The following is a 26,049-nucleotide window of genomic DNA, read 5'->3' on the forward strand; positions in this document are numbered from 1 at the left end:
GCCCCATGACCAACCAAAAAACAAACAAACAAAAAAACAAAAAACAAAACCAATAATATTCCAAAAATTATTTTACCCATTTTCCTTCTGCTTGACATTTGGATATTTTTCTTTCTCGTCCACAAACTGCAATGAATATCCTATGTGTCTAACTTTATGTGTTTGTTTTTAAAGTATTACTTCTAGATATACTTCCCACTTTTACATAATCCCAATGACTCTTCTTTCTAAAGATACACCTATTACTGTATACACTGAACTGCTTATGGCACTGTACTTCCAGCACAGAATACAGCTAACTCTTCCTTCCAATGACTTCTCAGTAGAGGTCTTAGTTTATCTGTAGGCCAGTAAATGTCTTCTACATGTGAGCTGGAGAACAGTTTGTATGCTCACATATAAGGATGGGCAGATGAGAATAATACATGCAATCACCCATCTATGTGTTACAAGCCACTTTCTTCCAACATGTACCTTAACAACAACAACCAAGTTAAATTCTTGCCTTTTTCCATACAGACTAGTGAGTCTCATGCAAATAAGACCTAGATCATGCTTATCCTGAGTATGCCACACGGCAGACTTAGGCCCATATTCTAGTAAATTCCAATGTTGTTTGTAATGTTCTTAATCATCTACAAAATTGAAGCCTAAGGGAAGTGTCTTATTGTCTCATTTATAGTAGGGTTTGACACAGAGCATTTTTTCACATTATATATATGTGGAAATCCAAGTCTATCATCTCAGTTTCCAACACTTAACATTATTACTTCCCTATTCCAAGAACTCCAGAAAAAAAAAGGAGAGCAGACAGGCAGACCTAGAGCTACAAGAAAACTCTAAAACTAAAGCTGGATTCATTCCATTATTGTTTTTTCCTATTAACTAATCTACTTATTCCTGTAACTAAACATACACTCCAAGAAAACAGTGTGAGTTAGACACAGGCCTTGCTTTCAAGGTGCAAAGAATATTCTTGGGGTGACAAAGAAAGTGGCAAAGGAAGAAAACAGTCCCTGAGCATGGCACGTGGCTCTTCGGCACTTTCATAGTAAAGTCAACTTGGCCTTGCTGACAGAATGAACCACCCTGTCATTACTCAGCTAAAGTCTACAAGAGGTTAAAACCCGGACCTCCACCTACCAATACCTCAACTTCCACTCACAAAACATCCCAACCTCCACTCACCAATACCCCTGACCTCTCCTCACCAAAACCCTTGACCTCTCCTCACCAAAACCCTTGATCTCTACTCACCAAAACCCTTGACCTTCACTCACCAAAACCCCTGACCTCCACTCACCAAAACCCCTATCTCCACTTACCAATACCTATGACCTCTACTCACCCAAACCCCTGACCTCTATTCACCGAAACCCTTGACCTCCACTCAACAAAACCCCTGACTTCCACTCTCCAATACTCCTGATCTCCATTCACCAATACCCCCTGATCTCCATTCACCAATACCCTCTGATCTCCGTTCACCAATATTCCCAATCACTCACCAAAACCCCCAGCCTCCACTCATCAACATCCTTTACCTCCATTTGCCCCAAAACCCCAATCTCCACTCAATAAAACCCTGACTTCCATTCACTCAAAAGTAGATGAGCTTTCTTTATTCTTGTCATATTCCAATCCTATTGCTTCAAGTCCTTCTTAAAATACCACATGTTCTATAAGCTCAAGGAACCACGTACTTGTGCTTATCAAGAAGATTTTTTTTTTTTTTTTTTTTTTTGGCCAGTCCTGGGCCTTGGACTCAGGGCCTGAGCACTGTCCCTGGCTTCTTCCCGCTCAAGGCTAGCACTCTGCCACCTGAGCCACAGCGCCCCTTCTGGCCGTTTTCCATATATGTAGTGCTGGGGAATCGAACCGAGAGCTTCATGTGTAGGAGGCAAGCACTCTTGCCACTAGGCCATACTCCCAGCCCAAGAAAAATGTTTTAAATTCAGTCATTTTTAAAAATAGTTTTCTTCGAAAAAGTATATGTCATAATGGGAAGTAAGGTAGTTCAGAACAGATTTTACAAACTTAATGTTGGTATGAGACAGCACACATTAATGTTTAGCCCACACTCAATGTCATGTGCACCCTTCTCGATGTCTTGAGTATATAAAGTATGACAGAGTAAACAGCTAGGCCAACATCCTGACATCATCTTCCAAATAGTCCCACTGGGTAACACAACAACATCCACAGCTGACACCACTGGTGACAAATGTAATAGAAGAGAAATCGGTGTCTGTGTTAAATCCATGGTGCTGAGTTGGCTCACGCTAGCATATCTACTCCAAATTTCCTTCTCTAAACAGTTAAGAACTAAAGCCTTTGTTCATATTGCTTCCAACACCTTCCTACATAATCTGAGAGGAGAGGAAACAGGTTAAAATGTTTATGTGTAAGAATGGTGGGCAGAGCATCGGACAGATTTAGAGTTAAACTCTCACGTTAATTAAGAATCTAACATATAGGGGCTGGGGATATGGCAAGAATGCTTGCCTCATATACATGAAGCCCTGGGTTCGATTCCCCAGCACTACATATATGGAAAACGGCCAGAAGTGGCGCTGTGGCTTAAGTGGCAGAGTGCTAGCCTTGAGCAAAAAGAAGCCAGGGACAGTGCTCAGGCCCTGAGTCCAAGGCCCAGGACTGGCAAAAAAAAAAAAAAAAAAAAGAATCTAACATATAATAGGCATTACTATGAATGTCTCATAAATAAGTCAGGTATGGAGGGTCAAATAATTTGGCCATCTTCACACAGCTTAATTGGTTTACAGGATATTCATATGCACATGACTAAAGCTCAAGTTATGGAATCATCTTCACCCCTCCTTTTCCCTCAACTCCAGATTAGTAAGCCTTTGATCTATATATACAATGCCTTTCACCTACCTCCCTTTCTTCAGAGCTGTAGTTCCAATACTCATCAATTGCAGAAGTCACAAATATTTCCAACCTTTTGTCACTGTCCACTGTTATCCTATTAATCTTCTTGAACCATGGCTGGGGACAATTCACTCCTCTGCTCAAAGGTCTTCATGGCTTTTCATCATCATCAAATTGGTAAACATTCCCAAGCATGGTGTTCAGGCTTTCTGCACTATATGCTTTGTATACTTGATTCAATTTGTTGAATGGATACGTGGATCACATCTAAGGCTCACTGTGTATGGAAACAACTTACCACAGTAATGTCTTGGCATATGGAAAACTGAATATATCTTTAAGGGATAAATATCAAAGTCTATAGCCTTCTTAGATTTACAATCAAGAATTCCTGGAAAAGGAGGCATGTAGGTAAGGCTTGGTCAAACAGGTATAACAATCTGAAGAGATGTTTGAAAACAAATTCAGACTTCCAAGAAGGACTTGTTTCTTCCATGACTTCTGATTCCAATATCAGCATTCTCTCTCTCCTATTTGGCCTTTTGTTCCCCTCTAAGGAGAATTAGTTAGAAGGCTTTATGTTGCCAGTGATGGAAACATAACCAATCTGGCTTATGCAGAATAAAATTCATTTGCTCATATAACCCAAAAATCCAGCTTATAGGCATATTTCAATCCAGGTGATCAAATAACACCATAGGCTCCCCCCACCTCTCCTGATTCTGCTCTCTCCTGGCTTGTTGAGGTTTATTGGGGCCTCAGAATTATACCCTTCTAGCTTGGTAAATGCAGTCATTAGAAGAGTGTCCCAATTGTTCTAGCTCACTCTCCATACCTTAACTTGGAAAATGTGCCATTCCCGAATGCATCAGAGTGAGCAGGCGATATGAATTCCTCATCTCCAATCCTGAGTCACATGGTTACCCCAGTTCAAGAGCTCAGCCTCAATCTAACCACGGAAGAAGAGGATGAAATGAAGCTCCTCAAAGGAAGAGAAAGGTACTGTAATCAAAGCACAGATAGATATGGTACAGGAAAAAAGGGAACATTCACTGGGGGAAAGTTCTGATGAATAAAAGTGAGATGTACTTGTCCAGCTTCTTGCTATATTTTCATCTGTCACTCACAGCTCCTTACCAATGAGAATCTGTACATTTTGCCCATAATCTTTTCCCTGCCTCTATCAGGGCAGAAGGCAGCCATATGGTCTTCCTGAATTGCTGCGTGAACACTGCGTGCTGGGATGAACACTGGTTTTTTGTAAAGCACTTCAGGTGATCTTATCATGTTGTCAAGGTTTTGAGTCATTATAGCAGAAAAACATTGCATCTCCATACTTACCACATGAACATATAGGGATCTATGTGGTCTAACACAGCCATATAATGAAATGTTTTTCTGGAGGAAGAATCTGAGAAGGCTGCTTTTGCTTCCAGAAACAGATCTACAATGTGTGGAGGGAGGAAAAGTAAGACCTCTAAGTCAGTCAGGCAAGTAGGGGCCAAAGTGCTGCAGAGGGCAGAAGACAGACAAGCGGCGGCCTCAGTGCTCTTTAGCCCCCACTATGTTCTTTGCACGGTATCAACTCAATACTAAATGAAAAATGGAGGGTGTCCTAATTGTTTTTAATGACTCAGTGAACCCTTCTCCACTGTTGGTGGGAATGCAAACTAGTACAACCACTCTGGAGAACAGTATGGAGGTTCCTCAAAAAACTCAGCGTAGACATACCCTATGACCCAGCCATGCCACTCCTAGGCATCTATCCTGAACAACAGGATCCAGGATACCATACAGACACCTGCACATCCATGTTTATCACTGCACAATTCACAATAGCCAAAATATGGAAACAACCCAGACGCCTCTCTACAGATGAATGGAGCAAAAAAATGTGGTACCTGTACACAATGGAATACTACATAGCAATTAGAAATGATAAAATAATGGTCAGATCTTGAACAAATAATGTTGAGCGAGACAAGCTTAGAACACAGAGAACAAAGGCACATGGTCTCCTTGACACATGATTGTTTGGGGGGAGAGGGGCGAACAGTAGAGACCAGGTCTGCAAAATAAACTTCTTTTCAAATGGTATTTCCACATGTTTGGGTCAGTGACTCTACACTATGTATCTAAAACCAAACAGTTACTAAATAAACATAAAAAGGTCTAGGATAGACCTATCAAAGGATCACAATAGCTCAAGAGCTATGTACATATGATTATATAAGATGAGGCTAAGCAACATGAACTCCAAGAGAAGGAAACAGGAGGATTTTTTTTTTCCAGAACTGAGGACTGAACTCAGGGCCTTTCCAGTCACCAGACAGGTGCTCTTCCACTGAGCTAAATCCCCAGCCCAGGAGGATTTTATTGTTGTCGTTATGTTTAATGTACTAGGTGAATTTCCTTTGGCATACCCTATGTGGTCACTGCATATGATTTTGGTACACTGAATATTGTATATACACTTACCTGAACTAGGGAAAAGAAAGAAAAATGAGGGCGGGCATAACAAATATGATAAGAAATGTACTCACTACCTTACTATGTAACTGTATCCCCTCTTGTCAATAAATTTAATTAAAAATAAATAAATAAAATAAAAATGAGTCCTTGAACCTGGGCCCACCACAGGGCCAATCTTTAAGACAGTATGTGTGGCTCTGCTCCACTGAGGCTCTGACTTATTTGGTTTTTTTAAAAATTATTTATTTATTGTCAAGTGATGTACAGAGGGGTTACAGTTTCATACGTAAAGCAGTGGGTACATTTCTTGACTTATTTGAATCCAGGGTCATCTCAACAAGGTTACTTCCCAGGATGCCCTTTTCCAAGTTTCATTCTAACCTCTCACTGAGTTTTCCAGATAATTAAAGAGAATGAGCTTCACCTTATCACCCCTCTGTCTAAAACAGCAAGACAACCTACAATAAGATTATATCAAGGAAGGAATTATGGGGTAGTGAGGTGCAGTTTTCATCATTGGAGGAAATAACCTATCTCAAAGACTCTTGCAAGGTTTCCAGGTAAGATGCAGAACACTTTGAAATACAGTAATCTGTAAATAAATATTAGCTACTATTGTGTGGCAAAATAATTTAGTTTTAAAATCCAGTCTTGAAGATTACTTGTACTGGAAGGAGGTTAGAATTTTTGTAGGTCACCAAACACAGCACCAGGACAATGTAAGTGAATATTTACTCAGAGAATTTCTACCGGGGATTATAAATTGTGATATTTGGTGTTCAAATAAGCACATCTCAAATTTGGACATCTAAATTATAGCTTTAAATGGCAAAACTTTTATGGTAATTCCCATAGTTTGAGTGACCACGGCCTTCTTACTTTTATGTGAGATTACCCAGGATGAATTTTATTAATATTAAATATTTCAATGTTTCACTTCTATGCATGATTAATTGGAAGTTTTCAGCCATGGAAAATGCTAAATTTTCTTTTTAATAAACTCAATTTTTAAGGTTAAAGGCTCTCTTTTGCAATAAATCACTAAGTTAAGACGATGGCTTTTTAAAGATCTAAGTATAAGAAGACAACCATACTGACCTGACAGTGCAGTTGTAAAAAAAAAAAAAAGAAAAAAAAAGAAAATCAGATGAGCTAACTCAGAAGAAAGGACCTTCCCAGGAGTCAAGTATGTGTGCATTGGGAGCCTTTGCAATTGGGGATCCCACTGCAGTCACCACAGCAGCTGACAGAATTATCCCTGGTTGCCAGGCACATACATCCTCCTTAGAGACATGGTGTGTCATTGAGCACCATGTCAAGAGACACAAGGTATCCTTGTAGGCCTTGTAGGCTTCAGAGGAGGAAGAGCAGAGTACTGCCCAAGGAAGCAGCACTGGGAGGGGGCAGGAAACCAGGCCCTCATGGATAGGCAAGAACTGAATGGGCAGGAAGAAAATGGCATGGTGGGCAGGCAGATCAGCAAAACCCCATGGAGTGCTCTGTGCTTGAGGCACAGAGTTTGTGCAAAGAAACAGCATATGAGAAGGCGCTTAGAAAGGAAGCTGGGTACATAGACATGGCAAAGCCTGTGCCTGTAATGTCCAAACTTTTTTTGAAGATAGACTGACTCTACATCTATCATTATTCCCTAAGCAACCTCACGGATCAGTTGAGTGTTCTCAACATTTCTGCTGAGTCTGCAGTAGACCAGGGAGAAAAAAAGGATGAAGCGGGAAATGGGCCGAAAAGAGAGAGTTGTACATCCTGGCAACATGCCCAGAATGGAGCCAGCCCAGCAGACTGGAGGGGAGGCAGTGAAAGCTGTGTGGGCTGCAGGCAGGTTGGAACAGAATCCAGGGGAAGGAGGAAGACAAACTACTGTAACAGCTAATTTGCAGGGCCATGAAACCTGAACTCTACTGGGCCTGCCTTCCTAGTGAGTCCTCTGGCTCTAAAACCTTGGGAGGAAAACCAATACCCATGAATAACTGGGGCTGTGTAACTACAAAGTGGGACAAATGCTAGTGATGAAGGCAAGGAGCTCCTGACAAAGAAAGAACTGTGGGTGCATGCACAGAAGGACAAGCTGGGTTTCAGTTGCTCTGTTAGGAGTTGGGGGTTAGGAGACAAATCAGGGGAAGGGAGTCCTGCTGGCCAGAATCTGGGAAGAAGAGATTTCACCTCCATACTCTTCTATCACAGGAAGATAGGCCACCCTTCAAGAACTCAAATTATTTCAAGAATCCAATGATTGGGGGCTGAGAATGTGGCTTAGTGGTAGAGTACTTGTCTTACACACATGAAGCCCTGGGTTTGATTCTTCAGTACCACATAAACAGAAAAAGCCAGAAGTGGCACTGTAGCTTAAGTGGCAGAGTGCTAGCCTTGAGCAAAAAAAGCTCAGGGGCAGTGCCCAGGCCCCAAGTTCAAGCCCCAGCACTGGGGGGAAAAAAATCAAATGATTGTCTATCATTATTATCCAATCACAGATACCCTTCTCCATTAATTTTCAGAATAAGAATCACTCACAAAATTGATGCAATGGTTCATGTCCTACTCCTACCCCACCCCATGTTCAACCTGGACCCCAGGGCCTTTGTTAGAGACAAAGTAGATGCTTTCTATGTACACCACCCATCCAGTCTGGACAGATAGACCAGAGCGGCTCATAAGCTGAATTAATGAGTAAGTGAACCCACACCAAACTGGAAATAATTCAGTAAAGCATATCATTATTACTAAATGAAATTCAACTATTAAACTATTTTGATTAAAAACTAAAAGGAAAATTGCTTTAAATACTACAAGTTTTTGAAACTATAATCTACAAGTGTCCCAAAGGTTCTCAACTAGGACCAAAGTTAAACAGTGAATACTTTCACTCTGGCTGAGGCTCCTACACAGGGCTCCAAAGCTCCTTCTGGGTGGGGGCTCGCTGATTCTGGGTCATGATCCCAGGCAGGCTGTGCTATAAAGAGGTTATGAGGGCTCCAAAGCCATATCTACTGCATTATCTAAGGAGAGTTGGAGACAACGGGCCAAGGTCCTATTCCTAGGTCTCCCCAAAGATCTCCATAGTAGTGGAAAGGGAGGTAAGAATGAGAAAGGGGCACAGACAGGCAGATAGCATTCAGATAATGGCAGAATGGCCAGACATAGCGGCAGGTAAAGAAACAAAATGAGTAATAATGACTAGAGGGGAAACCAGGAATAAGGCAGGAGAAAGAAGGAAGCAGAGAGAATAAAATAGAAAACAAGGTGAATGAAGAAGCAGAAAAGGGGAACAACTTACCCTGGGGGAACAAAAAGTAGACTCAGGAACCACCAGAGGCCATAATTTCTAATGTCCTTAGAGAGAGTCAATGAGTGGTAGATTGACTGAAAATTTTTTAGGGCTATGGCATGAGCCAGACCAGCAATGAAGGCTCGAACTCTGACCTGCTAAATCTTAAGGAATCCTCATGACACCCCAGCCTCTCTGTGGACTCCAATTGCCCATTTGTTCACTAACAAAAACACTCTCACAAGTGGAGGTGTGGCTCATGTGGTAGAGCACGACAGCTTTGCAAGAAAGCAAGTGAGGGTGTGAGGCGCTGAGTTCAAGCCCCATGACTGGCACAAAAATAAAAAAAGAAATCTCTTTCTACCTCTTGAAAGGAGAGTTTTTGTTGCTGTCCATTTGTAGAAGGCCTTGTTACACTGATGCTGAAACATCATGCTATTTTGAAAAAGATATATTTTAAAGCTCAATTAACACAACTCTCAGGGAAAACAGCAATAAGGAATACTACCATGTCATTACCTACCAGAATTTGAAGGCAAGCATTGAAGTTACTCAGTGAAATCTATAAACTATATTATAATTCAGTGCTTTGCATATAAATAATGTGCCCATTTTCTTTTGTCAAATGAGGTAAGGCATGAACTTTAGCTTGGCTGACATAAGTTCGAGAAGTAGTGTATATGAATAGCCATGGTGAGATTATTCTGAAGCCTGGGCATCTGTGAGCTGAAGTGCTTCTTATTTCTAACATACATTTGCAATGACTGGTTACATTGGTATTCTCTGATGTCTACTCCCTGGCACTCACCACATCTGCTGCTCTCAGTGTTGTTATCGCAGTCCCACAGGGGAGGAGACTGGAGTTGGAGGTGGTTCAGCTCACACAGGTGGCAACGGGCAGGGCCAGAACATGAACCAGGGCTTTGACTTCAAGTCTGGCACATTCCATAAAACACCAGACTGCTTCCGTTGTTCCTATCTCAGACCAGAAAGGAGCCAACTAGCATCCATAAAGTAGAGATGCTGGAATGTAAGGATCTACTCATTCATCTAGGAGCATACATGTCAAATATTTTGCAATGAAAATGCATGTGGAATACTCTTAGGGAGTGAATTGTGTTCCCCCAAAATTCCTGTGTTAAAGCTATAATTCCCAGTACTCTGAATGTGACTGTATTTGGAGAGAGAGATGAAAAGAGATAATTAAGTTATCATGAGTTGGTTATTATGGGGATGAAGCCAATCTGACTGTTTTCATTATAAGAAGAGGAGAATGGGACATACAGACAGATTCTAGGGGTTACGTGCACACCAGTGAAGTGGCAGGAAGAAGGGGCTACCCACAAGCCAAGGAGAGGGGTCTCAGGAAATAAACCCAGCTGCCATCTTGAGCATGGACTTTCAGCCTCGACAACTGTGTTTCTGTTGTTGAAGCCACCTCATGTACAGTATTTTGTTGTGTCAGCTCTAGCAAACTAACACAGTTCCTACAGTGTGCCACGCACTGCGCCAACTACTACAAGTATCACAGGAAGTAGGCTGGAGTCTTTACTCTCAAGAGGTCATGGACTTGTAGGAACCACTGAAAAGTAAACAAGCAATGGGCACAGGGAATATGATATGCTACAAGAGACAGTTGCAGAGTACTAAGTGGCATAAAGGATAGCTGGAATGTGTGTGATCCGACGTGTCTGGGACACTAAGGGATGTGCTATTTAGAGACTCATCTTATTCACGCATGAGAGCCTGCCATTTCCATTGACCAATTTTCTTTCCAAAATCAGAAAACCTCCATCTGTACCAGTCATAAAATTTCTCTGCTAGTATTTTGCTTCTCTCTGTGTTGCTTATAATACCTATTTGTCATTAAGGAGAAATTCATTGTGTTCAGAAGATTGTAAGAACCCAAAGTATGACGCTTCATGCAGGACACACAGATGTACAATTCAAAAATCAAACATAAAATCATGTTTCAAATGCTTAAGTCTAGGAATCATTTTTGAAAAACAATTTAGAAATGTCAAGAAAGGCTTAGATGAACAGTTGTGGATGGTCGTTTGTAATAACAAAGATCAATGAAGCCTTAAGAATATGAGAAGGAAGCTTTTTAAGTTATGGTGAACCCAAACAATGGCATATGTAAAAATGTTAACATTGATTTTAAGCAATTTTGATGATGTGAAAATGCTGTGCTGTAATAGAAATCAGTGTTGTTAATCTATTTTATGATCTATAATCTATTTAATTGCCTCAGCAAATTACAATTTACTAAATGAAGTGATCATTTATAAAGTGGTAATTTCTAATTTGTAGGGTTTGAAGCTTTTTTTTTAAAGTTGGATTTTGAATTAAGGGACTTGCACTTGCTAAGCAAGTGCTCTATCTGTTGAGCCACACCTACAACTTTTTTTCTTACTTATTAGCTGATATGAGTTGTACAAAGGGGCTTCACTGTGTTACTTCCTCATATGAACATGATGTACTTTGATCAAATGCACTCCCTCCATTACTCCTTCTTGTCTCCCCCGTCCAAATGATTTTTAACACATTTCATTATTTCATTATTCTCTTTTCATGCATGCATATGAATTACTAATTATGTTTATATATAAGTTCTTGTCTGGGCTACCCTCAGACCCTCGATTTTCCTGCCTCCACCTCCCACATAGCTGAGATTACAGGCATGAGTCACCGTATCTAGTTGCTTGGAGTAATTTTTATGTCTCTATTTCTTAAAATAATTTTATTCTAGATTAAGTCAAAATGCCCACTCTATCATATATTATGATGTTATGATTTTTTAAAACATATGCTGAGACGAACATAGATCTGAGTTCCAGCTTGGTTCTCTCTCTGTACAGCTCTTTCTATAATGAGGGTTTTCTTTAGCTCTAGGTTTCAGGTTCTTCTGTGGAAGATCAGCAGTGATTCTTCTATGGCCACCATGGGGTGGTGGGAGGGTCATGGAGGACAACATGCATGAATGTGCACTGCAGACTATACTAAAAGAAGGATGAGGGTGGCTGTTGCTTTTATTGGTTTAATGGCACTCTCATTCTTTCTCAACAAGTCAATGCTGGTTGACATGGAAACAAGTTTTGACAATACTGACTATGACTTACCATTAGCAGATCAACTCCATGAGTGTCAATGTGGTTCATAGTTCTGAGGGGTAGCTTTCACAGGGCAGGGCACAGATGGCATCACTGTGTATTCTACATAATCACTCCTAAGCTATTAGTGTAGTACGCAATGCCACCTGCTTCCCTCAGGAAATATCCTTCACGTTGTGAGTTCCATTCAGATGAATATACCACTGCAGGCCAGCTCATCAAAGCCACTAGTCTGAGCAGCTGTGAGGACAAGCTACTGCAAAACTGGTAAGGAGAGCAGGCCAGGGAGGAGGAAACATGCAGTGTGAGGAATGCAGGCAGTGCACACTGGGTAAATACCCTCTGGGTGGGGGTAATCCAATTCAAGTGACAGGCACCCCTCAACTGCTCTATTATATGCTATCCGGAGATGTGAGAAAAGTACTTTGGGGGCCCTGAGAAAGGCACGGATGAGACAGAGCACATTTTACTACTTCCCACATTTGCCTTGACCTCTACAAGCAAGGAAGAACAGAGATAAATGTTGGGGTCTGCCTACACCTAAGAGACAGGCCCCTTCTCCCGCCCAGGGGCTGCTTGGCTGCTAGCCCCTCACATCTCCTTCCGGGTCTGAAACCGGAAGAGATGCCAAACCAGCCCCACCCTCTCTGCGAGCACGTGTGCCACCAAGGCACCAGAGATGCCGGAGTCCGGTCTTTGGGGGGCTGTGGTCTCCGCCCATAGAGGAAGTTCCTTGATATCACCATGATGGACAGTTCACTAGCCAATCATTAATACCCAGTTAGTCCCGCCTCTTCATGCTGCCATTACTGTTATATAAACCCCTCCTTTGAATAAAATCCTTTGGAAGCCGGTAGACCATTGGGCAGCTCTCCCTGGGATCTCCGTGTGAGTGTCGTCTCTTAAACTTAAGGGGGGCTGGGGACGCGCAGGGATTTCGGCAGCCCTAACTCTTCTCAGCTTAGCCCAACAGGGACACGCTCTGTCCTCCGGCTGGCGGGAGAAGCGCGCAGAGCCGACTGTCCCCCACAATTGGAGGCTTGGCATCTGGGGGGAGGGCGGGGGCGTAAAATTAAGCCCGACAGATAAAGACAACCAGAGCCTGGTGGGGAGCGCCCCAAATGACCCATGCCTCCCCCAACCCACCCAGGGCAACCTTCTAGACAAGTTAGTTAGGAATAATATTTTTTACCCTGGATCAGAAGGAAAAATCAAGATTTTTCTTTCCCCTCTTTACCTGAACCACTAACTCTCCAATTCCCAAACTTTTCCCTTTTCTTCTCTTTCTTTCCTGACTGCAGACGCTTGTTTTGATTCTGCCAGTACAAAATACGAGCAGAGGTCTTTTCGCTCACATGGCACTCCTCCGCACTAGGATGAAGTGCAGCAGCTTCGGCATCTTGTGTGATACATCTCCCTCTTAATCCCTTTGGCTTTCCAGACAAGAGCTTCAGTACTTTGTTTCCTCTCTACACTAAGCTAAAGGAAAAACAGCCAGCTGGTCTGTACAGGCCTCAGTATGCTGGCCTCAGTTTTGCAGATGTGCCAGCATAAAACCAGGCCATTTCTGCTTTGCTATCACATGCATGTATTATGTATTTTATCCAGGACACTCATCTCACCTAAGAACAGAGGGGAAGACTGCAATGAGGCCATCCAAACCTGCAGTTTCCCAACCTGTCCTTCTGCATGATGTCACATTTACCTAAGAACACCAGCTAGGGCCCTAGCAATTGTCTCCTTGGCTAATTCCATGCATTGCATTGCAGCTGCTTGAACTCTTGCATCACTGGTCCAGCTCCTCCCTCATCCTGTGTCCAGCTGCATTCTAGCCAGCTTCATGGCAGCCACACAATGATCCAATCTCAAGAAGCCCAGAGGGGCTGTTAGTATATGAAGCCCACATCCCCCTCTACTGGACTAAACAGGGAGAACACTCATACCTGGGAAGACATCAGGATGGAGCTAGTTCACTTCCTGCACTGTCTGTGAGAAAGCGGAGGCCTATGGTAGAACCATGTGTCACAGAATAATACATCAACACTATCATCATAGGGACTGCGTCCTTCCATAGTTCAACTCACCAAGGAAGAGGCCTATGTGACAGTTCATGGCAGTATTTCTCGCATGAACTAAAACTCTCTCCCAGTGCAGTGAGAATGCAGGATGTTGTAGGAAAGAACAGGCAGCTAGTAAGTCTCCATTCAGTCCTGATATGGCATCCACTGTGTGTGGGGCATGAAAATGTGGACCTCCACTTCCTCCCTATGAGGTAAAGGAAGAGGGTCTCAAACATAGACCATGAGTTCTATGATGGTCTGTAAGTGGCCAAGCCAGACCACAGAGTCACAACATGGCAGAGGGAAGAGCATTAATTGCACTTCTGGATGCCCATGTCCTGGTCCTGGCTCTGATAACCACAATCAACTTGACTTAGATGTACATTTTATCCCTGTCAAACTCTGGCTCAGGAACAGCAACTAGGCTGGATGATCTCCTTTACCCCCATGTTTCTGTAATTACAGCTAATGGTAACTGACTATTTATGCTTTATTCAAAAGATCCACAGAGCCACAGGGGAATGTTGATACATCTTGGAGCCCAACCAGGCAGCAATAACTATTTTGCATGTTTTATAACAAATTTAAGAAAGCCATCAAACTGCCAAGAGCCCAGAAGAGGGCAATTAGGTGTGCTTTCCTCCATCTGTGCTGTGGGTAGGACATGACCCAGGACATACTACCTCAAGTCAGAAAGACTGTAAGTCATGTCACAAAACAAATGGAAAACCACTGCTTCCCATGAAATGACAAAGCTACCTAATAAACTGCCGCATTAGATATCTCACTCCACCAATTAGGAACTGACAGAAGTTTAAAAGAGAAGACAAAGTAAGTTTAAAAGACCAAGGATGTCACTGAATGGTGCAGGGCTGGCTGGACAGGTAGTAGACAGGGGTTTTTAAGCCAATAGCTCCAACTAGTTCACCCCCAAAGTACCCCCAAACAAGAAATCTAAATAAGAATGCACTTTCCATACATTTCTGAAGCAAGTTCTCCACCTCCGAACTACCAGCAACTTGCCCCTGTCTGCTCAACATGGTGCTTTGGGCTCTGCTGCAGCTGCAGAGTAGAAAGCCGTGCCTGGGGACAGTGCCAACACAGACACACAGCGATCTTGCTGTCTCTGGAAAACCCACATGTGGATTGGAATCCAAGTGTCTTTCAGCTAAAGTAGAGGACATCCATGTGTTCAAAATACTTTGTTTCCTACATTTCTCCCTTTCAAGTATCGGCCAGTGCAAAATCCCCAAGGGGTTTTGTTAAAAGTACGAAAATTCAAATGAAGCTATGTGTGACCTGCACACACCAAATCTGATAAGCACCTCAGATGTCAGAAACTTGTCCCAAGAGATTCTCTACATAAAGGCCAGTAAAGTTTTGAAAGTCACTGGAACTCAGCCTCTTTAAGTCTTTTTAGAGATGTGTCCATGAAAACGAAGAGAATATAAGTTCTAATGCTGGTATTAACTGAACAGTAGGAAGATCTCAAACCAAGGCCTTAGCCACAAGCAAAACAGCCTAGTTAAGGCAGAAAACAGTGCTCTGTCAATCTGTCTGCCTGGCTCTGCTGCCTCTTGCTGACGTCAAGTAGGCAAGATCCTGTCACACTGGGTACAAGTGTGCACTGTCCTGATGAGAAAGCAATTTCCCCATGGAATATGGAGGCCTCCTGTCAGGGGTGAATGAGGCTGGGGAAACAGAAGCTCACAGCCAAGGCTGGGGTGACAGTGTCTGCCCGGAGTTCTATTAGAATCAACCAAGCTGCCTCCTGACGATACACAGACTTAATCTGCACTACTCAACACAGGACAGCTGTCTGTCTGCACCGAGCACCAGTACTAAGCTCACTATTCTACAAACCACACAGCCATGAGCTTCTGGCTACAGTTCTCTGGCACACTTATTCCCTGCTAACATAGCACACATCTGGCAGGTTAGTGTATATATTTTGGTCTCAACCCTTCTAGGATGACTTGGAGCTCTGTGGGGACAGGACCAGCTTTGTTTTTCTCAGTTTTGCCCACTGCCATATCCACCATGTCTAGAACAGTGATCAAATAATAACTGTTCAATCAGTTTTTGCCAAATGACACAAACCATCGATAATAACAGCACAGTGTTTACTGTTTGCATTGGTTAGGAGTCTCACAAAAAAACTATGTCCCTGAAGAGGTTTAAATATCTTGAGAGAATATGAAAAATGAAAAGCCCATTTATACACATAGGCTGCCTACCCACCCATGAAAACAAAGAGAATATTAGTTCTAAATGCTGTATTAACAACAATAGAAAGATCTCAAACCAAAGCATTAGCCACATGCAAAAAAAAAAACCAGCCCAGTTAAGGCAGAATACAGTGCTCCTCTAGCAAATCACTCTCTCTGCCTTAGTTCCAATATCACTGCCATAGAGATGTCATTATCTGTTTCAAACATAAAGTTGTTGTCCACAGAGTTCACCTCGGAAAAATATCATCAGTCCAGATAACTGTATCCTGGTCAAGATCACCTCATAGACATTACCTTCTTCTCTAGTGGCCTGGTTTAAATATATTTTATTTGCTACAGTGAATGGAAGTCTCTTTGTAGAACCAAGTAAGGTATAAACCAAACACATTATTAAAAAGTAGACAGCACAATACATACTCACATCCTGGGGATTTCTGTGGGAATCTGTTGACAGTGTGTGTGAGTTCTGTGTAAGCAACACGCATGCCCCCAGTGCTTCTGAGTTCCGTGGCTTGTGTTCACAGGTTTCTTCCCCCTATGGCACCTGTGACCCTTACCACTCACTTTGCCACTACTCTGAAGTTGCACATCTCCACATTTGCTGCCTCTGCTCAGGATGCTGGGATAGGAGTTGCAGAATGGTGGAGTTCCCTCCACTTGCCTTGAATGAGGAGAAAAAAGACACCTGCATGATTCTAAACCAGCATGATCCCTACAGAGGAAGTATGACATGACTGATCAGGAAAGACCCAAATGAATGAGCTAAGGGACAGAATTTAAAGATATTACCAAGAAAGTGTCTGGACAGGTACACATACTCCCAGGAGAAGCTTCTGGTTTTCTTATTTGAACTCAAATTCCATTCAGGAAATTACTTTCCAAGGGTAGGGGCACAGCTCAAGTGATAGGAGTGCCTGCCTAGCAAACATGGGACTGACTTCACACTCTAATATTGTCCCTCAAAATTACTTTTCCTACCAAAATGAGACAACATACTTCCTTTCAACATGTTTGGTGAAACTCTTGCACATTTTCTCATCGCTGGGAGGGAATGGTTTCTCTACAAGATTATGAACCCTAGGGGAAACTGGAGCCCTAGATCCTTGTCACCAGTGAGAAAAATACCATGTAGCTTGTCAAACAAGTCTTGTCACCAGTGAGTAAAGGTATAGTAATGAGGTAGGAAATGTGGGACTAGAGATGGGGGTATGGCTCAGCTGCAGAGTGCCTACCTAGCAAATACAAGGTTCTGACTTCAGCCCCAAGTACAACAAAGACAAAGAGAAATGGACAGAGAGGGGGGAGGGGAAAGAGGGGAAGAGAAATGAAAGGCTGTGGTTGCAGTTGAACCCTTTCTTCCTATGGAATAATCCTCAGATATGTTTCTCACTCAAGTCGCTCTATATAATACAATTTGTAAGTGGTGCCTTTCAAATACATTATCCATAACTACATCAAAAGTTCAGATTTTCCATACTGTAGACAACCAAAGCACGTTTTCTCCCTTGAAATGAATATCTTTAACTGATACAAGCTTTTCTTCAACAGCCATATTATCTAGCTGGCTCAAAATCAATATGTTGTCAACTAAAACTGTAACTAGGGTTTCCTATATCCATTACTTGTAAGTGGATATTTTAATCTCAAAGCAGGATGTTTCCATTATCTTCTTGATTTTCATCTTGCTGCCTTTAGCTCAGGAGGATTTTAACAAGCTGTGACTCTGTCATGTAATACTCTCTTCATTTCAGTTTCTCTCTAAATGTGCTCAACAATGCCAACAAGATGTTGAAAGGAAAAATCAGAACATGACAGGGAACGGGGGAGGCTGGGTCATGCCAATAACAACTCTTCTACATTTTGACACAAATGCATTTATCCAGCTCTTGGAGTATGCACAACCAACCTATTTTAATACAGTAATTATCTTCCCATTCACCCATGGTAAGCACCTTAGAGTGAGCCTTGACTCAGATACAACCACATTTATCTGGTTATGACTCTGCAAAGTTTCAGACTTTATCCCTCAATACTACTGATATCAAGACTTTTATAGATCCTCTAAATTTTTACCTGTTTTCAATTTATCAAATCTCACTGTTGGCAGTGATATTTGCGGTGGAGTACACAAATAACAAAGCTACTACCATTTTTAAAGTTCCATATTAGGAAAAGGTGACAGTAAGCCATGCTACTGGCCCCAAAGATGTAGTGAGCAGAGGAAATCCACTTGCCATTGGGTCTTTGACACAGAAACTATTAGGATTGCTGAATGACTGACTGGCAGAGGATGGCTTTTTTTGAGTCTGTCATTTGTAGTCGTCACAATAATTTCATGCACGGTTTCACTTAATTCTCACAATTCTGAAAAATTAATATTACCCCTTTGATAGCATGAGAATTGGCAAGATCTTGTCACACAACAACATGTAACATAACTGACAGAGACAAAATTTTAACCTTGATTCCTGATTCCAAGACAGATTTCTTCTTCAACACAGCTTGTGTAAAGTGGTTGCATTTGGCATACAAAGGAAAAGGTTATTGAAAGGCAGATGAGTTCTCAGCAGGTTGCTCTTTTTTATTAGTTTATTTATTGTTAAAGTGATGTACAGAGGGGCTATAGTTTCATACGTAAGGCAGTGAGTACACTTCTTATCAAACTTGTTACCTCCTCCCTCATTTCAGAAAAATAAAGCAAGTTGCTCTTACATCTCTAACCTTGTCCAGCAGACAGCAGAAAGTGATTTTCCCCACTGTGATTTTCGACCACTGTGTCGAAGACTGAACAGCTTTTGCAGCAGAGACTAGAATACATGCTGTCCTGACATAGGCTATTCCTGAGATTATTTATATATCATCATATGATTTTTTTCCTAGACATTTGCTCTTAAAGGAATTGGAAAGACATCAACAAAGTGGTAGCCCTGCACTTTTGTAAATCAAAGTTGTATATGTTTGATCATAATCTCTATTTTTCAGTAGATGACATCCTATAACTCAATCAATATTTGCTGATAGAAAAGAGCTGGTTAGAAAGATATATGCCAGAAAACTAATGCATGCTTCAGTACAATTTGGAGAAGGAGTATCTTGTCCCACATGGCAGCAGCTGGCACTTGGCAGCCATCTAAAGCCATATGAAGACATCTGTATTGAGACCAGAATGGCTAATATTATGATGTACGCTTAAAAATGTGATCACAGCAACAATGTGTAACAGAAAGATGTTCCAGAACAGTATCTACCTTCCTGTCTAAAAGCAAGGCACAAGAATTGGTTGGCACCTAGTAAAAAAAAATGTGACACTTACTATTCATACAAGTGTACAGGTCCCTAAGTTTGAGAAGACCTAAAATAATTACACAACATCCTTACCAAAAATTGCTAATAAAATGTCTGAGCTAAATTTGTTTAACATAACTGTATGTTAGTAAATTCATCTCCACTGACATGCTTAAGCACAGACTGCTCAGACCCTGTAAACTTCTGATTCAGAAGGTGTAGCGGGACAGGCCTAAGAACCAACATTTTATCATGTTTCCAGTTGTGCCTAATAAGGCTGCTGTCCAGAGACCACCCTTTGATAATCATTGTTATCACCACTGTGCTCACTCTCCCACAAGTTAGAATTTCCTATAAATGCATTTCTTCTGTTACTGGAAAATCCTTTGTAAATAATAAGTAGAAACATTCATTCAACAATTACTAATTGCATTATGTAATACATGTTGCAAGCAGTGAAAGATTGTGGTACTACGTGCATTAGAGATAAAGAATGAACAAAATATTCTGCTTCCAAAGAGTATAAATTCCACAGAGATATACAAATAATTATGATGCTGTTCAATGAGCATCTTGCATAAAGTTCCAGAGAACACAGGGGAAAACATGTTCATTCCACAATAAAGGAAATTAGAAGGCCTTTCAACAGAGAGCTTTCAGTGTCCAATGCAGCTCTCCTACCTAGCAGATGATTGCTCACTCTCTTGATTTTCCCAACTGTAACAGCATTTCTATCTAATATATATATGTGTGTGTGTGTGTGTATTTATATGTATACATGTGTATATACACATATACGTATATACGAAAGATGACTTAGTCCAGTGTATAGCATATAATTCTCCAAAAATAATTATATATTACTTTTAGCTATTGTTTTTATTTATACATTATTTCTCTACTTGGTATAACCTAACAAATTCCTATGTATTTTTCAAAATTCATCCTACCCTTTGCTATGCAAAATCTCAATTTCTTTCCCTATGCTTTTTTCTTTCTTTTGTGTATATGTGTGTGTGGGGGGGTGTTTACTGAAGTTTGAACTCAGGACCTTGTACTTACTAGGCAGGTACTTTCACAGAGACTTGAGAAAATTCTTCAGCCATATTTATCATCAAAATAAAACAATGTCAAATCATTTCTAATGCTGGTGGGAGAGCCATTCATAGCATATTTTGCATTTGATATTACCAATAGGTAAAAGACCCTCTGTGCAATTAATGGAATGAAGAATTGGTAAAATTACAAAGCTAAGAGAAGAGGGAGCAGTAGCCTTTCTGACACCTTTATGCCATTTCCTGCATGGGTGGTGATGATTACTTTAACTATTTGGTCTTGTGAAAAGAAGATTTCAATCTTCCACAGAAATTTAACTCCTTTTCTGAAACACCAGAGTCTTCCAACTAGAAATGGATCTGATTATTTTTGCCAGCCTTAATAATCTCTTACTTCAGCAATTAATGAGGGGTTTCAATCATCTTGCAGCACTTCAATGAAATACCTAGATGTTATTTCCAGCAGGAAATAAAGTCCTCAATCAAACACTCAATCTACTTAATAGCTAACAGAGGAATAAGGTGGGAGTTGGATTCAGATAAAAGAGCACTGAATAAGAGAGGGTAAATGAGTTACAATCCCCTCTGGGCCCCTGGCCACCATCCCAGGCCTCTGCTGGACTGGGTGGGAGGAGAAATGAAGTGCGAGGAAAAGGAAATTAGAAGCAGAAATTTCTCTCTGTCTGAACCACCAGTTAGTTGTAGGAAGTAAATGAAAGATCCTAGAAGATGAAGAGGACTAATGGCTTTAGGCCAGGGAATGTAAAGGGAGGAAACAGAATGAGAAGACAACTGCCAATCAATGATACTATCCAAAGAGCTCCCTCCACCTAGCTTCCCCAAAGAGAGCCAATATCAGATAGTGTAGGATGTCCTGAGGGAAGATCTCTGCATAAGAGATGCTATCTATGCCAGAAAAAAAAATTTTAAGTCTTTCCCACTCCTACTGTCTGTCTCTTTTTACAAGGTTAGGAACACAAGAAGACTCCATATGATTCTTGTGATTGGCTCCTAAAAGTGCTACTGAAGATCCCAAAAGAAGATTGGGTCAAAGTAAAGAGACCAGTAACCAACAATTGTGTGGATGTATAGAGAGGCCAGGGAAAAGTGTCCCTTAGGGAATTCATGGTCAGTCATCAACAGAAACTAAACATACTCTAAAGCTTAACTCAGATAAGATAGAACATGTGTGTGTGTGTGTGTTTGTGTGTGTGTGTGTGTGATATACATATATATAAATATATATGATAAAGTAATAAAATAATCCTAGATCAAGGACAAAAGAATGTACTAAACACCAATGACAAATCTCCTTTCTGGAAGGAGTGGCAGAGCTCCTTTGCCAAATATTTCCAACTCTCTAGCATCCACAGGGAAATTTTATTTTCATCATTAGAGTTATAACATACATAACGTAAATATTGTAATTCCACAGGCTTTCTATTGAGGCAGAAAGTAGGAAGTCTTAGCAAACTAATATCAACACATTGCAAAACCAATGATGAGAAGTATTAACCACATTTTAAAAGAACCACATTACCCTTGTATCTGTGATTTGAAGAAAATTATAAAATGTCATGAGTTCAAAATGAGCAGAAAGCTTTTGAAATTTCTCTTTTCTAAAGTGATACTTCTATCTCAAATATTGCACATGAATTTTGCCTAAATTTTCTCTAACCTTTAAGATACCACTTACTGTATTCAAGTTATTCTCTATACAAAGACATCAACATACGCTGATAAGCAACTGTGGAATAAGAACATCTTACCTACCTTCTGTTACACAATGTGTATAAAACTCTAAGCATCTAGCCATACTGACCCAGAATATGAAATGAATACAGGAACTGGCTTCCTTTTTAAACTTCCCAAATTCTCAAACATTTCAAAATTTCAAATCCCATGAAGCACACAAGTCATAGGGGGCATTCCAGTATGTTTCTATTGCAGAAGAAATGCTGTCACCCTGGTCACAGTAATAGCCCATAAATAGAACTAACTTCAGAACAGACACTTTGTGCTTGTTTGGAGAATAAAACAGAAAACTGTGTAAGAGGGAAGGAAGGAAGGAAGGAAGGAAGGAAGGAAGGAAGGAAGGAAGGAAGGAAGGAAGGAAGGAAGGAAGGAAGGAAGGAAGGAAGGAAGGACTGAATAAAGTTTCCCTTGTGGTTAGAAAAAGTATCTTTGTCATAAAATTATGGCACTTACAAAGATGATTGCAAAGAGCCAAACACAACAAAACTTGTAACTCCACACACATAAGCAAACACACAGTTGCTTTTTTGCTTCTTTGTAGTGAGTCTGCTAGGATGACTTCAAAAGAAGAATTGCAGAATTTAGGTCAATGGGCCAATTACCTAGCTAGCACAAAGACAGAGACAAGTCACTACTTCTGTACCTGTTCCCTCTACTCTCTGGGTTAAGAGACCAGGGAAACAACCTTAAAGGGTGCCCAAAACAAACAAGTAAATATAAATGAACATTTCCAAAGTGTTGCCTCTAGAATCCAGTATCAAACCCATGTTCAACACCACCTTTGCCATCTCCACACCCCTCTAACTCCATTTTCTTTTTTTTTTAACTCCACAAGCAATGTTTACTTCTGTATAATACACCTACCAGTCAAAGTCCCACATGAGAACACACAAACTCCATTTTCTTGCAGAGAGACAATTTGACTAAAAGGCCTAGGAATTTTGGCCCCTGTATGATTAGCTAGTTTCAGAAGAACACAGCAGACTGATAGTTCTTCAGTTACCCAGGCACAGGTCTAAATATTCCAAGAAGGGACTCACCTGGAGATAACTGGTGCTCCAGCTGAGCTGTAGTCTTCCCCAGCCCCAAGATCTTTTCTGAGGGTTCCTCAGGCAGCAACCCAGGTTGCTCCACTCTGAAGGTCAGGCAGGCTCCTTGTGTCTCCGTGACCTTTGCAGACGAAGCTTGCTGCAAGGTGGCAGCAGAGGGGCACCCAGAAAAGACACTGCTCTTTCTATAGAGAAAGTCATTAAAAGCAGGTTCCCTTTCACTGGGCAATGGGGGAAGCCGGAGGATCCTGTGATGAAGCTGAGGGCTGGGGTGCCTTGGAGAGGGAGGCAAGGGAACAGGTGACAGCCGTTTGTGTACGCTGGACTGAGGGGATGAATTATTAAACACCATGCCAGGAGCCGCTGCTGGTGCTGCAGGGGAGAGCTTCTTCTCATCGCTTCTCGGTTGTGAGGAGTCAAGACCTACAGGGTGGGGCAGATCCAGAAACAAGGATTTGAGGCCATTCTGGGGCAGCCCAGCCCTCCTTTGGCTTCTGGCTTCCAAGAGGATGTGGGTGGCCCTAGTGTCCAAGGGGAAGCCCAGCCTTTTCCCCTCTGTGGCTTCAGCTAACTTCTCACTCTCTATTACCTTCAGGAGTACCTTGTTCACAGCTCCTTCAGCACTGGCTGGAGAAGCAGAAAGAGAGGATCTTTCTTCTACTGATGACTGCGATGACCTGTCCCCTTGCTTCTCCTCACCCTGCCAGCTGGAACCATGAGCCCTAGCCTCAGCTTCTGTGAGCAAGTCTGCTTGGGTTATAAACTGATGTTGAGTCTCTGGGCAAATGCCAATCTGTCCTTCACCTTCAGGATGGGTCCTAAGTACACTCTGCCCACGTGTAGAGGGCTCCTGGACCCTGGCTACCACTTTAGAAACAGGTTTCTTCCTGCAAGTCCGCGCCACTGACTTGGACTTCCCTGCCCTGTACCTCTCCGCCTCAGAACACTTCTTGCCTTCCTCCTGGATGTCAGGCAAATTTGTCTGTTGAGGCTTCAGCTCACCAGGGCTCCTTGGCTGTCTTTGAGCACGATGGTCTCCTGCCTCTGTGGACCTGCTGCCGAGTGGAGGTGCTTCTCTTCCAAGCTCAGTGTTCTCTGAGGCCCTCTCGAAGCTGCCAAAGCCAAGGTCTGTACCCAGTGTCCGTGGGATATCTGCAGGGCAGCTCTCTCTCCTCTGCAGGGAGTGAGTAAGTACTCCATTGGGACCAAGTTTCCTCTTTCTTCTAGGAGCCATAGATTAGGTTTTGTTGGAGAAAGAGGAAAGGAATTGCTGGGACAGATCTGGTCCTTTCCCATCTGAAGAGCCGGTTCCCGGCTGCCACTCCCTTTCTTCTCTTTATCTTCTGCAGGAACGCTGCTGAGCTCTCTCTCCTTCTGCCAGATCTCCAGGGCTTTCTGTTCCCGTGGCTGCTTCTCTTACTGAGGGAGTTCACAGGCAGCTCCCCAAGCCAGTCACTCTGCAAACAGTGTCCTCAGGGACCAGGCTCCCAGGCAGCTCTGGCAGCTTCCCCTCCTGGTTCCCCGTAGAAATGCCCAGGATGTGGTCTGAGCTCAGCAGACTGGCCAGCAGCCTCTCCTTCTCGGCTGTGAGTTTATACAGCTCAGTGAGAATGTCTTTTGTGGGAGTCTGCTTGAAAAATATGTCACCTATCTGTTCATTGGGATGCTCGGTGAGACTGGAGATGTCTGGTCCCTCCCGAACTTGGTAGCAGTTCTGGAAACCTTTATTGGATCTGTCTAGAGTTACAGTGCCCTTGTATGAAAATCCTCTGGCTTCCCCCCTTGGAAGATAGAAGCTGATGTAGCAGAGTTCAGTAATGGGCATATGTAATTGGAGGGTGCAGTGAGTGCCTTCCATTATGCCTACCTAATTATTCATGCCCTGGAGATGCCATCTGTGGCCAGGCTTCCCAGGCTCCAGTGGGAAGGCATGTGATGGTGGCTGTGCAGAGAAGGCAGCTGACAGTCCTCTCCAGCAAAAAGGCTGCCTGTAAGAGAACAGAGAAGAGTAGCTTGTCTAACAGACTGCATAAGTCACATGGCAACATAAATCAAAGCACAACCGCAACTTACCCTTCCTCTCTGGCTGACCTCAACCAACCCAAGGCATCAGCCTGCAGCCTGGCTGCAGCTTCTTCCTCACTCTCTCCCCATTTCTGACAAGTCCAGCTTTTCTACAACAGAGAGGTTAAAAAAATGCTGTCAGAACAAAATCCCACAGGGGAACTCACTGTGAAGCCTAGATTAGGCTTCTTGACTTCCCCACGCCACAGTTCCTACTCCTCTATGAAAAAGACTCTAACTTCCCAGAAACTCTGGGGAGAGGAGGCTTTGAGTGCCTTAGAAATGTAGCTGGTTCACAGCAACAGACAAAGGCCTAATATCCGTCATCTACAGAGAACTCAAGAAACTAACCACCTCCAAACCCAGTAAACCAATTACTAAATGGGCAAAGGAGCTAAAGAGAGACTTCACAGGAGAAGAAATAAAAAAGGCAAAGAAACATATGAGGAAATGTTCAACAACCCTGGCAGTAAAGGAAATGCAAATAAAAACAACCCTGAGATACCCCCTCACTCCAGTTAGAATGGCCTATACTCTGAATTCAGGCAACAACAAATGCTGGAGGGGGTGCGGGGAAAGAGGAACCCTTCTCCACTGTTAATGGGAGTGCAAACTAGTACAACCACTCTGGAGAACAGTATGGAGGTTTCTCAAAAAACTCAGCATAGACATACCCTATGACCCAGCCATACTACTCCTAGGCATCTATCCTGAACAACAGGATCCAGGATACCATACAGACACCTGCACATCCATGTTTATCACTGCACAATTCACAATAGCCAAAATA

The 26,049-nt window shown here is 42.2% G+C and overlaps 1 protein-coding gene across 1 annotated transcript; it reads right to left on the reverse strand.

The window, feature by feature from the left end:
* Positions 1-23,099: 23,099 nt before the first annotated feature.
* On the reverse strand, positions 23,100-25,356 carry LOC125340837 (formin-1-like). The gene is given in 5 exon segments (XM_048332707.1): positions 23,100-24,401; positions 24,404-24,517; positions 24,520-24,663; positions 24,666-25,183; positions 25,269-25,356. Coding segments are annotated over 4 exon segments (1,902 nt in total). The 5' UTR covers positions 25,054-25,183; positions 25,269-25,356; the 3' UTR covers positions 23,100-23,145.
* Positions 25,357-26,049: the final 693 nt, after the last annotated feature.

This window comes from Perognathus longimembris, chromosome 23, assembly GCF_023159225.1.
Source record: "Perognathus longimembris pacificus isolate PPM17 chromosome 23, ASM2315922v1, whole genome shotgun sequence".
In the NCBI taxonomy this organism is placed as follows: domain Eukaryota; kingdom Metazoa; phylum Chordata; class Mammalia; order Rodentia; family Heteromyidae; genus Perognathus; species Perognathus longimembris.